The sequence below is a fragment of the Carettochelys insculpta genome, chromosome 7 (assembly GCF_033958435.1).
Source record: "Carettochelys insculpta isolate YL-2023 chromosome 7, ASM3395843v1, whole genome shotgun sequence".
In the NCBI taxonomy this organism is placed as follows: Eukaryota; Metazoa; Chordata; order Testudines; family Carettochelyidae; genus Carettochelys; species Carettochelys insculpta.
Window position 1 is genome coordinate 60260717 of NC_134143.1, and position 13037 is coordinate 60273753.

Sequence of the window (13037 nt, forward strand, 5' to 3'; positions counted from 1 at the left end):
ATATGCTGTTTATTCTAAAGCTAGAGGCAATATCCATTAGTGGATAAGCCTGCAAGGGTCATTGGAGTTACAGCAGTACCACTCTCCAGAAACACAATTTAATTTTTTTGAGCTACACACTGATAAGTTTGAAAACAATGGTTTTTGGTTTTTTTTGAAAAATAGTTTTTTTTTTTCTTACTATGGGGTCACACAATGTCATCTATTTTATGCAGAGCTCACCTCTGGAATCAGCTGTAGAAGGTCTGCCAAAACAAAACAAACTATTGATGGCACTGAGTGAACCTGAAGTGAGCAACTGGTAAAGTGTTGTCTTACTTCTAAACGCTATCTCTTGTGAATGTGCTTCAAAGAGCACAGTCAATTAAAAGAACTCAGAGTTGAATAGGTTGTATTCTTTGAACCTCACTTTTTTATAAGAGAAACATAACAGAAGCATTTTACTGTCAAGAACTCATTATCGTGGAGTGAGGCCACACTATACAATCTATGGTAGCATCCCTGAATAAAATTTAGAAAATTATAATTTGGAGTCAGATGTTTATACTGTTATAACTACACAGTTAATCAAAAATATATTGTATAACAAAATTAAATATATAAAATAAAGTTTTCCACACTATTTATACAAACCCCGATAAAAGCTATTTTCTCTTTATAAGGCAGTTGGCAATCTGCATTAAAACCATGGGAAATAAATAATACACCTTTGGTTTCTTTACTATTTCACCATTAAAAGTATAGTAAGCCTAAAACACATTTCTGGATGAGATGTTTCACAGGAACCACTGCATTTTGTACACCAAAATACTCAATATGGCTTATAATATTACTCATCGCTTTCGGACTCTTCATCACCTATTGGATATGACTGGATGTTGTTCTGAGTATACATTTTTGTTTTAAGGGTACAGTTATGATCCATGAGTATTGCCTGAAAGAAAATAGAGCATGAGTGTTAGCATATTGCTAAACATTTTAATGATGTCTACAGTTGTTTGTTTTTCACAAAGAACATAACTTCAGCCACTGTTTTAAGGATTGGTTCTTCTTTCACTAAAGTCGGGTAAAACTTCTGCTGTGTTCAGCTGAATTAGGCTTATGCCCATAAAGAATATTATAGCTGAAAACCTGACCCTCCTCCTGCCCCTTGAACTCAAGGACAAAACTACTATAGATCAGTATTCCACCTTATGTAGCAAACTTGAAAGGTGTGTTACAGAGTGACTTTTCAGCAACGTTTTGCACCATCTGTTACTAATGTGAATCGCAGTACAGCAGAAATCCATTGCTTTAAGAATGGTTCTATCTTGACTCACTTGGTTTCACCCCCCACCTCTGGCACAACAAAGCAATGTGAATAATCCACACCATGACCACTGTTCATAACGTTACCAGTTGCCCCCTTCCCAGGGAGAAAATTTTCTTTTCTGGTTTCAGAAACTGGTGACATCTAGTCCTGTATGGAGAACCAAAATCTACTCTAAGTGTAGATGCACTTCAAAACACCTGCAGCAGGCCTGTGTCAGCTGGCACGGACTCATGGAGCTCAAGCTGTGGGGCAGTAAAATTGCAGTGTAGAGGTTCGGTCTCAGGGTGGAGCCCATGTTAAGTCCCTGCCAGAGGTGAAGAACCCAGAGCCAGGGCTCCAGACCAAACTCAAACAGCTACACTGCAATTCTAAAGCCCCAAAATCCTGAGTCAGCTGCCCCTGACGAGCCATGGGGGGATTAATTGTACTGTAGACATACCTTTAATTACTGATGAAACTGGTAGTCCAAACAAATCTTTGTGGTATCCCAGCATGTTTTATTGATTGGAGTTATGCCTATGTGAATTGCAACTGTAACATCAGGTCTTGCATATGAGAATGGCGTTTGCTGGTCTGTTTATTTAATGCTAACCTATAAAAATCCAGCTACTGCAGTGAAAGGCCAGCCATCTACAAACCACTGATGAGATGTCCTAGTGATAGATTATGGCTTTTTATTAATCATGTAAAGTGAATAAGGGAGGAAATCACCTTTCTGTCATTTTCATCAGAACTGAAAGTGGCCCAGTGCCAGCAACATGCAGCAAGTTGCATAGAAAGAGATGAGTGAACTGTGCAGTTACAATTTGAATTATGTAGCATGTCTAGGCCCCAGTCAAGATTAGGCCCCCTCCCAAGTTGCTGTCAAAAATATATTATTCAACAATTTTACACATCATAGTGAAATCTGGATCTTGCAGAAGTCAGTGACAAAACACCCCTTCAATGAGGTTAGAATTTCACTCCCCAGGATTTCAAACATCTTGCACTCAGCTTTTCAGGGTAAGAGACCTTATATTTTTGCATCAATGTAAATAGTTATGTGAGAATTGCTCCAATTCAAAATTGGTCTTTTGCCCATAACAAGACAGCCAAACCTGAACTTCTTGTGTTCACAGTGGGACACAGTTTATTTTACCTCACCTGCACCACAGGCAGATGAAAACTGGTTATGACCACTCATAAATAAACAGTGTTTTCCCCTTGTCTATTGTTCTTGCCCCAGGATAACAAGCAGTCCAACCACCGATGTTGTACTTGACATATCATTTCAATGCAGCTACTTACTGGCCAGAGAGAAAAGGGAGCTGTTGTCTAACTGCTTATAGAGAAAAAGATTCCTAAATATATTGCGAGAGTTAAATTCAAAATAGTGTCAAAGATCATCTTTTTGGTTTGTGCTGTTATACCTGAGTTTTTTTTAACCTGAATTTTGGGAAGACTTTGTATATCAAACTAGAGCAACATACAGTATACTCTTTGATATCTGGCATCCACAGGACTGGGAGGTTGTCAGATATTTCTGGGTAATAGAAAGTAGCTCATGCTGGGTGGGAAAGCAGAGAAGCTTGCTGGCTGCATTCATGCAGCACGGAGGGATGCAGGGCAGCACTCAGCACTGACTTCCTCCACTACCCTGCATCCTTCTGCACTGCATATGAGTGCAGCTGGCAGGCTCCGCAGCTCTCTCTGCACTCTCACCCTATGTCTCCTGACTAGAGCTACTCGCTTCTGAGTTATGCTGGTTATTTGAGTCTGCCGGTTACTCAGCTACCAGTTAAACGAGTTTATGGTAGCACTAAGAATTTGCTGCTTATACACAATGTTAAAAGGTTCCCTCAGTTCAGTTAGAAATTACACAGTATATTTTCGAAAAGATGCAGTGAATGTTTTCTTGCTCCCCATAATAATTAGCTTTTTCTTGGGTTTGCAGGTTGTTGGTTATAGTTCATTCACTGGTCAGCCTGCTACTTACATGTGTGCTGAGGGTCATGATGATTTCACAAAAGCAAAGCTAAATGCCAAGTCCCCATTCTGTTGAATATTAATTAGTAGTGGAATGCTATAAGTTAGAGTGAATGATGGGTAGTTTTACTAATGGTGATGAAGTAGCTACATATTCCATTCCATCACAAATGCGTCCAATATCAGACCTTCAGGGGAAAAAGATGTGATCACACTCAAAACTGTCATCAGTCTTGGCTTGTTCGCCCATTGTAAGCTCAGAGCAGTGGAGAAAAGCAAAAGGAGAAACGGACCAGAGAGAAGGAAAACATTGCTTGTGTACTCTATGCTTCAATTCAGTTTTCATTTTTCTTCAGCATGTTTTTCAGTTTGAAGTGGCAACTGAGCTAACGCTGTATCTCCTCTCCTGGCTTAGATAAAGAATGTCATCTTGTGGGATGAAAAATCCATGCTTTACAAAACAAAACCCATGTCGGTAAACTTAAATGAAACTAAGACCACAGTAACGGGCAATTGTCCCCCTGCCCTTAATTATCCTAGTGACTATACCCATAGGCTACAGTTACACCACAGTGATCTATCTACAGAAGTTACTGTTGGAAGAGATGTTCTGACAAAACTTCTGTTGACAGATCACCTCTACAAATAAAAGCAGCTTGATCTTTTGCTCTGCTCTGTCAACAAAAGGGCCCCCAAGTGTCCACATGACTTTTTTGTCAACAGATTGACTGGGTCTACACATGCCCCTTCCTTTTGAAAGGGGCATGTTAATGAGCGGGTTTGAAAGATTCTAATGAGGCACTGCAATGAATATGCAGTGACTCATTAGCATAACGGTGGCCACAGCAATTCGAAAGTGCGGCTTTTCAAATTGCACGCCACCCATGGAGGTGGGACCTGCCAAAAGGACCCCCCCCCCCAGTTTTCGAAAGCCTGTCTTCCTATCTGGTGATTGGAAGAAGGGCTTTTGAAAACTGGGGGGTCCTTTCAGAAGGTCCCATCTCCACGGCCAGCGTGCGATTCGAAAAGCCGCACTTTCAAATCACTGTGGCTGCCATTATGCTAATGAGGCACTACATATTCATTGCAGCGCCTCATTAGCAGCTTTTGAACCCGCTCATTAACATGCCCTTTTCGAAAGGAAGGGGCACGTGTAGACACAGGGATTGTGTGTAGATGCTCCCTGAGTTTTGTCTACAAAACTTGCTAGTGTAACTGTGGCCTTACTGATATCCTCCAGCAATTAAACTTTGTCTGTTTCCTGAACTGAATCAGTTTCACCAAGTATACTTCTTTCTCTAGACTTCCCTGGTTTCTGGCTTATTCTTCCTGCCTCCAAGCCCTTTTGGGCAACCCTGGAGTTTGTTCTGGGGTTTTTCATAGCAGCAGCTAAGCTCTTCTGCTCTTCTAGTGTCTGAATTTTCTCTTCTGAGCTGGCCCTCTTTCTTGATAGGAAATGTCCATCTTATGTCACCTCTCATCAAATCTTCTACTGTCTTTCAAACAGATTTTCCAAGACACAAGCATCTGACACAGCAAAGACGAACAAAGCTATTGAGTTAATTTGCCAAAGTTCATATCTCTGGCAAATAACAGTAGTTCTTAGTTATTTCTCAATCACTTTCCCTACTTCAATTACTGTACAAAATCATGATTGCAGTCTAAAAAGGTCAGGTCAAGCGGTCAGTAGAAATCTCTAGGGGAAGTACCTTCTGAATCTATATGACTTTGTTGATTAAATCAAGAGTTGGCAGATTTACTGCAAGGATTTTATCTCATTTTCTATTCTGCATGCGCCTGTGCTAAAAGTGACAAACACATCAGGTGGTGCTGTTCTTACCTTTCAGAGAGAGAGGTCATTGCACTTGGAACAAAAGGGCCTCTGTACAGATAATTTTTGCTATCCTAAGTGCAAAAGTGACTGCACCTGGCTTACGTCAAGAATACCAAATGTGGGTAAGTTCCAGCATTCGTCCAACTTGGAAGAAGTATTAAGATAGACCTGTAGTTCCAGGGGGCTTGGAAAGATGTTGAAGCTAGTATTGTTCTGGGTGTGCAGGGCTGTATGAGTATTGGGGCCAGAATACTGGCCATTCTAAATTGGTCTGGCTGTGTTTAACCAAATGATGGGACTGTATTATGTCTCCTGTGGATGCCAGGCAGCTGCATCTTCCCAGCCTCTTGGCTGACAGCTAGAAGAGGCATTAGAGCAGAGCAGTACATCAGTTCCAGGGGTGAGGAAATTTTGGAGCTTTGACCAAGTGGAAGGGAAGTAAGTTACTGGAGAAAGAACCTAATGGGATAGGGCAGTAGAAGAGGGAGATATGGAGGGAAAGAAGGAGCAATAAATTTGAAGGAGGAGATGCAAGCTATGAAAGGGCAAGGGCAATTAGGGGAGCAGTGAAAGAACTAGGTGAACAAGAAGCAGGCTCTGGCACAAGGAAGCAGGGGGAACCCAGCATCAACTGCCTTACAGAAAGTTAGTCTGGAAGCAAACAGAAGGCTGAAAATAATGTACATGAGTAGATTAAGGTATATGATAATTTGAGAAAACAGGAACCCCAAGTGCAGGCCTGTGGCTACAGCCAGGAAGAGAGGACCAATTAACTTATAAGGGCAAAGGGCAGCAAAAAGGAAGAATAAAGAGGACATGAGGATGGAGCAAAATATATTGTAAAGGGTCTTTAAGGGTAGATCTATACTGCACTTGGCTGGCTCATGCCAGCTGACAGGCTCAGGTCAGGGGCTGTTTAAGTGTGGTGTAGAAATTTGGGTTCCAGCTGTAGCCTGAGCTCTAGGATGTTCCCATCTCAGAAGGTGCTAGAGCCTGGGCTTCAGCCCAAGCCTGGCTGTCTACACCACAATAAAACATTCCCATGTACACCTGAGTCAGCACCCATAGGCTTCACAGTACAGCAGGGACATGCCCAAACAGTACAGTTAGGGCACTGAAGCCTCTGACCTAAACTGTAAGCCTGTATATAACTGAAACCACTTTGAATCAAGAGGAGCCGCAGCAATCCCTGCCCCGCCCCCACACCTATACACCCAAGTACAGTAGCAGTGGCACAAAAGAATAAGACATAATAAACATGGACATGATGAACCTCAGCAAAACACTTTTTCCAGAGTTAGGAGAAAAGGAGATAGTGTATTGGTGGGACTCAGTATAAATGCTGCAGCATCATGGATGTGCAAACCACACATTCATGTTTGCTCTGTTAGGGAACATCTTAGGAGTCCTTACTGCTCTGTGTCAGAGAAACTGTGCCTCTCACTTTATTGTAAAAACAAAGGATGGAGGGGGAATGCTAAAATACTGTAGGGTGGCTCAGGAACTACAGTTCCAGTTCCACAGAAAATTCCTGCATCCTATGGCGTTTCTGGATAATTAGTTCTACGGAAGTATAAACGAGGCATTGCTCATTTTACTGCAAAGTAACATTTTCTACTTACCATTTTTTCTTCCTTGGCAGGTGGACTTCGAAGGAAAAAACAGAGAGGAGCAAAGAGAATATCCACAATCCCTATAATTGTCATGAGCCATGGAAATCCAATTGCCTTTGCAAGGGCACCACCAACAGAGGGACCTTTTGAAAGCAAAAAGTTCTTTCTAAATACTGTAAAATATTTATGATAAACACTTGGGACAATAATATTTTTAAATACAAAATTAATTATGTAAAAATTCATGTTTAAACACAATATGCTGTTGGGTGCCAATTCTATGTCCACTGAAGTAACTGGAGCTCCATCCTATATTGGCTTCAAGGAGCCTGGGATCAGAATTTTAGTGCATTGCTCTTGCACCACACCTGTGTAAACAGACTAGGTGCAAGGTTCCAAGGCATGGTGTAAAGCGGGTGGAGGATGGAATCCTTTCCTTCCCCACCCCAGCAATGGAGAAGCCACTGCTTTAGCTTCAGGTACTACAAATGCCCACTTACTGTGGACCTAACTAGCACTGGCTCTGCTCCAAACCCCCTATTCAGCGCTAATGCAGCTTGTGCAGAGTGCAGCATCATGGCAAAGAAAGGCTATGGAATCTCCCCATACGCTGCCAACATTCTGTTCCCACACCAACCTAATGAAATGGAATGGCACCAATTCTGTAGTTTTTAGAGCCTTTAGTGCTCTGGGTTTATGCTCCAAGCCCTTTCACAGTTTCTTTTCACTTCTATCAGATCCATTACAAACAGGAGAAAATTAAGCCCTTACCAAATGCAAACCCCATGCAGAAGGCAACATCGGCTATCGCATACACACTGCCATAGACGGAAACATGCCGCAGATCTACAAGGTAGCCCATAATTGGCATCATTGAAGAATCCACCATTCCTGATTATGATGATAGGGGGAAAATTATATTTCATGGAACAGCTTTCAGTTTTCTCTCTTAACATATCAGCCCCCCATGCACTAAAAAGATGTGGTTGAAACTAGAAGAATTGTTAATTTTAAAAAGCTTTAACTAACATAACTCCTATAGAAACCAAACTATTTAGAACAGTCTTATACATCCTTGCTTATACCAATGAACATAAAGGCCTGTACTAGTTGCAAGATTGTCATTATGACTGTGCTGTACTTCACATAAATGATTTGTAAGCTGTTTTCATTGTGAAGTGCAAAAACCACATGAGCTATCAGATCAAGAGCTGCATGGTATTTCTAGTTTATAAACACTTCTGTAAATTCTACACTTACTAAAAGTCCTTTGTGTTTGCAGACACTTCAAAATATCTGCTGAATATCAAATTACTAAACCATCTGTCAACCTCCATACCCTGTAATCATTAAAAAAAAATCCCACTTAAGTTTCTCTGCATGGTACATTGTAAGCAAGCCTATTCAGGTGTACTGTGATATGTGTGGTAGGGGATTGCCAGTGGATCAGTAGCAAGTTAAGTTTTTCTTGTATGTAAACATGAGGCAAGAGTAAAATGCTGTGACGGGAGGGTTGTTTTTTCACAGTGCATTCAAAAAGGCATCAAAAGAATCTTTAATGTAATTCTTTGCTAATGTTATTTTTCTAACTAACAGCAAAATATATACATGGATAATTTTACTTACCGATGGCAAAACCAACCCCAAAATTTGGTGCTATCAGCCCATATATGTTTTTGGCCAATGGTACCTGCAAATTAAATTTCAGAGTGTTAAGTACATCCCATCACATCTTGCTAATGGGATCATTGTCTTTTTTGCAAATAAATCTTCAAAACAATTAACTATTTAGTATGGCAGCAGGGAGCAGTTTTGCAGAAATACAAATAAAAACATTTGCAATTATTTTGCATAATTGTCTCATAATATTAAATACTTAGTGCATTTAATTACAGCTTGTAACAGTAGGCTGTTGATTAGGAGCCCACTCTATGAAATTATAGTTCACATTCGTCAACTCACTGATCACCTCCTACAACAAGATAAGCACTTTTTAGATAGCAGTGTGAATGGAAAGCGTTCAGGATTGGTTCGTACAGCTTATTAACAAACCGATGCTTAAAAATGTTATTGCAAGAAGAAAATTCAATAGACTTTCATGAGCAAAACACATACTCAAAATTAATATATACATTTTTGAGTTGAGTTGTATGTGTAGTTCATTCTGCTGACATGTCAACTTTTACTCACACATAAAATGCTTATTCCCACGATTATCATCCCAATTAGAGCACAAAGCCACCTACCAAAGAAGAAATGTTATCTCTTAGACATCAAACAAATGCAGATATGTCACAGATGGTCTGGAATTTTTCAATGCTATTTCTAAGGTAGTAAAGCAGGGTTAGGTACCCAAATATGCAAATGACCTATTCAGCTTAATAGTATCTATTTTCTAATCAAATCTAACTATTTCTATTATCAAATAATTGGCTGAGGATAAGCTGGAAATGCTATATAAATATGCTGAAGGATTGTGATTTTTAAATTAAGCATACCTTCCCATTTTGTGTGCAAGTACCCCAAACATATTAGTTCCAATAAGATAAGAGACACTAGCTGGAATGAAAGCGATGCCTGGAAAATATGAAAAAAAAAAAAACATTTTATCAACAATGATTTCAGTGAAGAGTTAGAAAAACTAATAAGTTCAGACACAGTAACTGTGATTAGAACAATCTAATGGAATCCTGGAGCCTGGACAAAAGCTTTAAATATCCGGTTTGCTCCAGCCCTTTCATAGACGCTACCAATATTATCCATCAACTGCAATACCACTCTGACACCTTCAAAAAGAGATTTTCAGTATCAGCCATCAGAATCTCTGAATATGCATGAGAGAGAGACACAGCAGGCTTATATTCATAATAAATATAAACTTTGAACCAAATCATTCTGCATGTCACAGCAAGCGGTAAAAGGGTGCAAGTGGGTGCCTCCCCTCCTGCTTTTTTACACCAATATGCCTTACTGCTGCTTGCAGCAGGCTGCCATATTTACAGAGCTGCTACATCCCTGCTTCTGAGGGTGGGCAGGAGATCACGACAGGCAACTTGGCTCTCTCCCTGGAGAAGCAAGGAGTTAAAACTGAGATCACAAGTTAAAAATCTCCTTCCTGATGTTGCTCCAGAAGCAGTGCCAGAAATGTGCCTTAGTGGAGATGAGATCAGAATGCAAGAACTAACCCTTTGTTATGCTGGCATTAAAGTTAATATTAAAAGAGTGCTAGGGTTTTTAAGAACTCATTTAGAAAGTCAATATGTTCAGTCTATGTTAACCTTAACAAGCAAATCAATCCTCTGAGTCATCTAAGGTAATCTGCAGTTTAGGATAACCAACCTTATCTCTAACCTGGTAATAACACCAGGCACCTATCTGCTCTCAAAACTACTTCATAAGATTCTAGAAGATTTACCCTTTGGTCCCTCAGGTTGTCAACTCGATTGATTTTTGGTGTTTGGCAAATAAAATTAAAATGTATGTGATTTATTTACATCCTTGCTCTGGGGTGGGGCTGGAGAAGAACTGTTCAGTAGGCAGGCTGCCCAGGGAGCGCAGACTACCCCATCCTCTCACACTGCAGTAGCTTCAGGCCAGGTGAGAAGCACCACTTCATGGTCATGATAGCTCCAGTGGGCACAGCTGGGGAATGGGTTCTGGTCCCCCAGCTGGGGCACGTCCAGGTTTGTCTGTCCCGTGTTCTTGTATGAATTGGGAAGGGGAGGGGAAGCTTCAAGCACACACACAAACACACACATCAGCCCCTTTCACCTGCCTGATGAGTTGGTCTCTTTTCGGTACAGTGTTATGAGAACCAAGCCCACTCCAGCCACATCCCATTTTCCTGGCTCAACCAAACCCTTACCTTGCATTAAGTCATCATGGAGAACCTACACCCCACAGGCCAGATCCAGCCCCCATCTTGCCTGGATTTGGCCGCCGAGGCTCAGGTGTCCAGCCTGCAGCAGAATATATACGTGTGTGTGTGTGTGCGCGCGCGCACATGCAGAATCCCAAGCATCGTGGGCCAGAGTCAGGCAAGCTAGAGTCAGTTATAGTCCAGGGGCTTTGCCTGGTGGAGGGAAGCAGCAGCTCCATGCACTGCTTCTGTTGCAGCCCCTCCCCCTGCCAATCTCTCCCCTGGCTGGGAGAATGGCAGCACTGAGAAGCAGTGCCAGGAGGCTTTTCTCTCGCCACTCTGATTGGTCAGAATTGCAGCCAATAGGAGCAGCTGGAGGTGGGGCATGGGAGTGGTGGGGAACCAGAGCTACGCACGCCCTAGGGAGCTGTACCAGGTAAGTGCCCCCATTGCCCAGATCCTGCACCCCCAAACTCTCCTGCATCCTCCTGTTTGGACCTCCATCCCAGCCATTTCCTGCACCCTATTCCCATCCATACCGTACACCCCCACCCTGTTCCTGCACCCCCTTCGATTCAGAACCACCCCCTGCCCCTGCAACCCCAGGCCGCTCCTGCATCCCACTCTCACACTCAGCCTGGACCTGCACCTTACTGCCCTCCCAGACCCCTCAATCACCAAGCTCCCAACCTCCCTCCTCTCTACACCCCACACCTTAAGCCCACTTCCTGGAAGCCCTGCACACCCTGAACCTCCTCATTTTGGCCCGACCGCAGAGCCTAAGGAGCCCCACCCCCTCCCCCGGCTCTGACGCTAAGGCAAGAGGAAGGTCTTTTTTTTCCCCCGTTTTTCAGTCAGGAACCACATCAGTGAGGTGTTTTGTTTTGTGGCTTGGTTCTTTTTTTTTTTTTTTTCCCGCTTCTCACTTGTGTGGCCTCCAGCAACAGATTTTTTGGTGGGTCAGTGGTTTCTTCCCCCCGCCCAAAAAAAAAGGCTTACCTGATCCTGCTTTAAGTTATAGTAAGAAAAAGCTGCATAAAATATTTGGTGGTCCTAATTCTTACTCTTTGCGGAGCTTTTGAATATACAGACAAACTCTCTAAATTCCATTACCTAGGGAGGTGCGGAATCTCCATCGCTGGAGATATTTAAGAACAGGTTAGATAGACATCTATCGGGGATGGTGTCTGCCCTGCCAAGAGGGCAGGGAACTGGACTCGATGACCTCTTGATGTCCCTTCCAGTGCTGGTGTTCTATGAATGTCTAAATATACAGTAGATGTTATTTTTGATCTCTAAATGCTTGAGCAGTCCACAGCCTATGACAACAGAATTGTGAAGTTACACTAGCTATTTATTAGAGGATGAGCTGCAGCTTTAAGGGGTTCCCGTGTGCCTGGTGATTCCAGCTTCCTTTCCTGTATCACGTGATACAAAACAGGTGACTGACACAATCAGGCCTGCTGCGAAAGGGAGGAGGAAACCTGTCCTCAGTAGGAGAGGAAAGTGGTAGAAATAGTATGATGCTAGTAAAGATGGAGGTTTTCCTGGTGAAGGGCACTGGGGAAGGCAGTTTGTAGAAGAAGCCAGGAGACAAGTCAGAGAAAAAGGTGCTCTAGGACCCAGTGGAACAGAACAGCTGGGCTTAGGGTAGGTGATTGCCTCCATTCAGCTTCAAGGACTGTAGGGGGCAGGACATAAGCTGCCTGGGGAAGTGCTGAGGAGAAGGCTGCTACTGAGCACTGGGAAGGGCTAGAGGGTTCAGTTTTTCCCTGGATATTTTCAGTTTGCCTTAGAGTGGCTCTTGCTTTAGTCCTCTGGCCAAAACAGCAAGTCATGAACGATCCTAGATCAGTAAGAAGCTGAGGTAGTGGATTCATGCTGAGGTTGGATATGGTAAGCTGCTGTTATGCAAGTATATGGTTACAATAGAGTCAATGTACCAGCCTCATCCTTTTTTCTAATATGTTTTTAACAGTCCAGTCTATGGCTCAGGTACACATGCGGAATAGGCTGTACTTTGCCCACGCAGCACATGAAGCCCTGAATAAGAAATCAATGTTCTCAAAATGTTTTTCATAGTTGTGTTTGATATTTGAAAGCTACCTCTGCTCTTCTTCTAAACCTAAGGTCGGGTGGGCAATCGCCCTCCTCCGAAAGCAGCCCAGAAGCTAGTTTACTGGCTTGCAGAGAACCATGGTGGTGCTGCTTACTCAGATCAGTAGATTTCTTCCCCTGGGTGGGAACCACGGGTGGGGCAGAAATTGACGACCCCATGACAGCTGGGGCTCAAGCACTGGTGTGGGGTTTGTCAGTTCCCTCATCCCTACTGGGGGCTCTTTGCAGAGCCACCATGAGGAGAAATGCTGACCCTGCAGGACCCTTTTCATGCCAGGAGGCAACTGAAATGCTACTTCCCAGCCTGAACAAGCTGATGGGGAGCCTGCCCCCACT

The 13037-nt window shown here is 42.7% G+C and overlaps 1 protein-coding gene across 1 annotated transcript in view; it reads right to left on the minus strand.

The window, feature by feature from the left end:
- Positions 1 to 829: 829 nt before the first annotated feature.
- SLC18A2 (solute carrier family 18 member A2) overlaps positions 830 to 13037 on the minus strand; it is a 55882-nt gene continuing 43674 nt past the window's right edge. The window contains exons 10-15 of the mRNA XM_074999803.1: positions 9223 to 9301; positions 8915 to 8966; positions 8351 to 8414; positions 7496 to 7615; positions 6734 to 6867; positions 830 to 934 (exon numbers count right to left, since the gene is read on the minus strand). Coding sequence (XP_074855904.1) covers positions 830 to 934; positions 6734 to 6867; positions 7496 to 7615; positions 8351 to 8414; positions 8915 to 8966; positions 9223 to 9301 — 554 coding nt within the window. The remainder of the gene's footprint in view (positions 935 to 6733; positions 6868 to 7495; positions 7616 to 8350; positions 8415 to 8914; positions 8967 to 9222; positions 9302 to 13037) is intronic.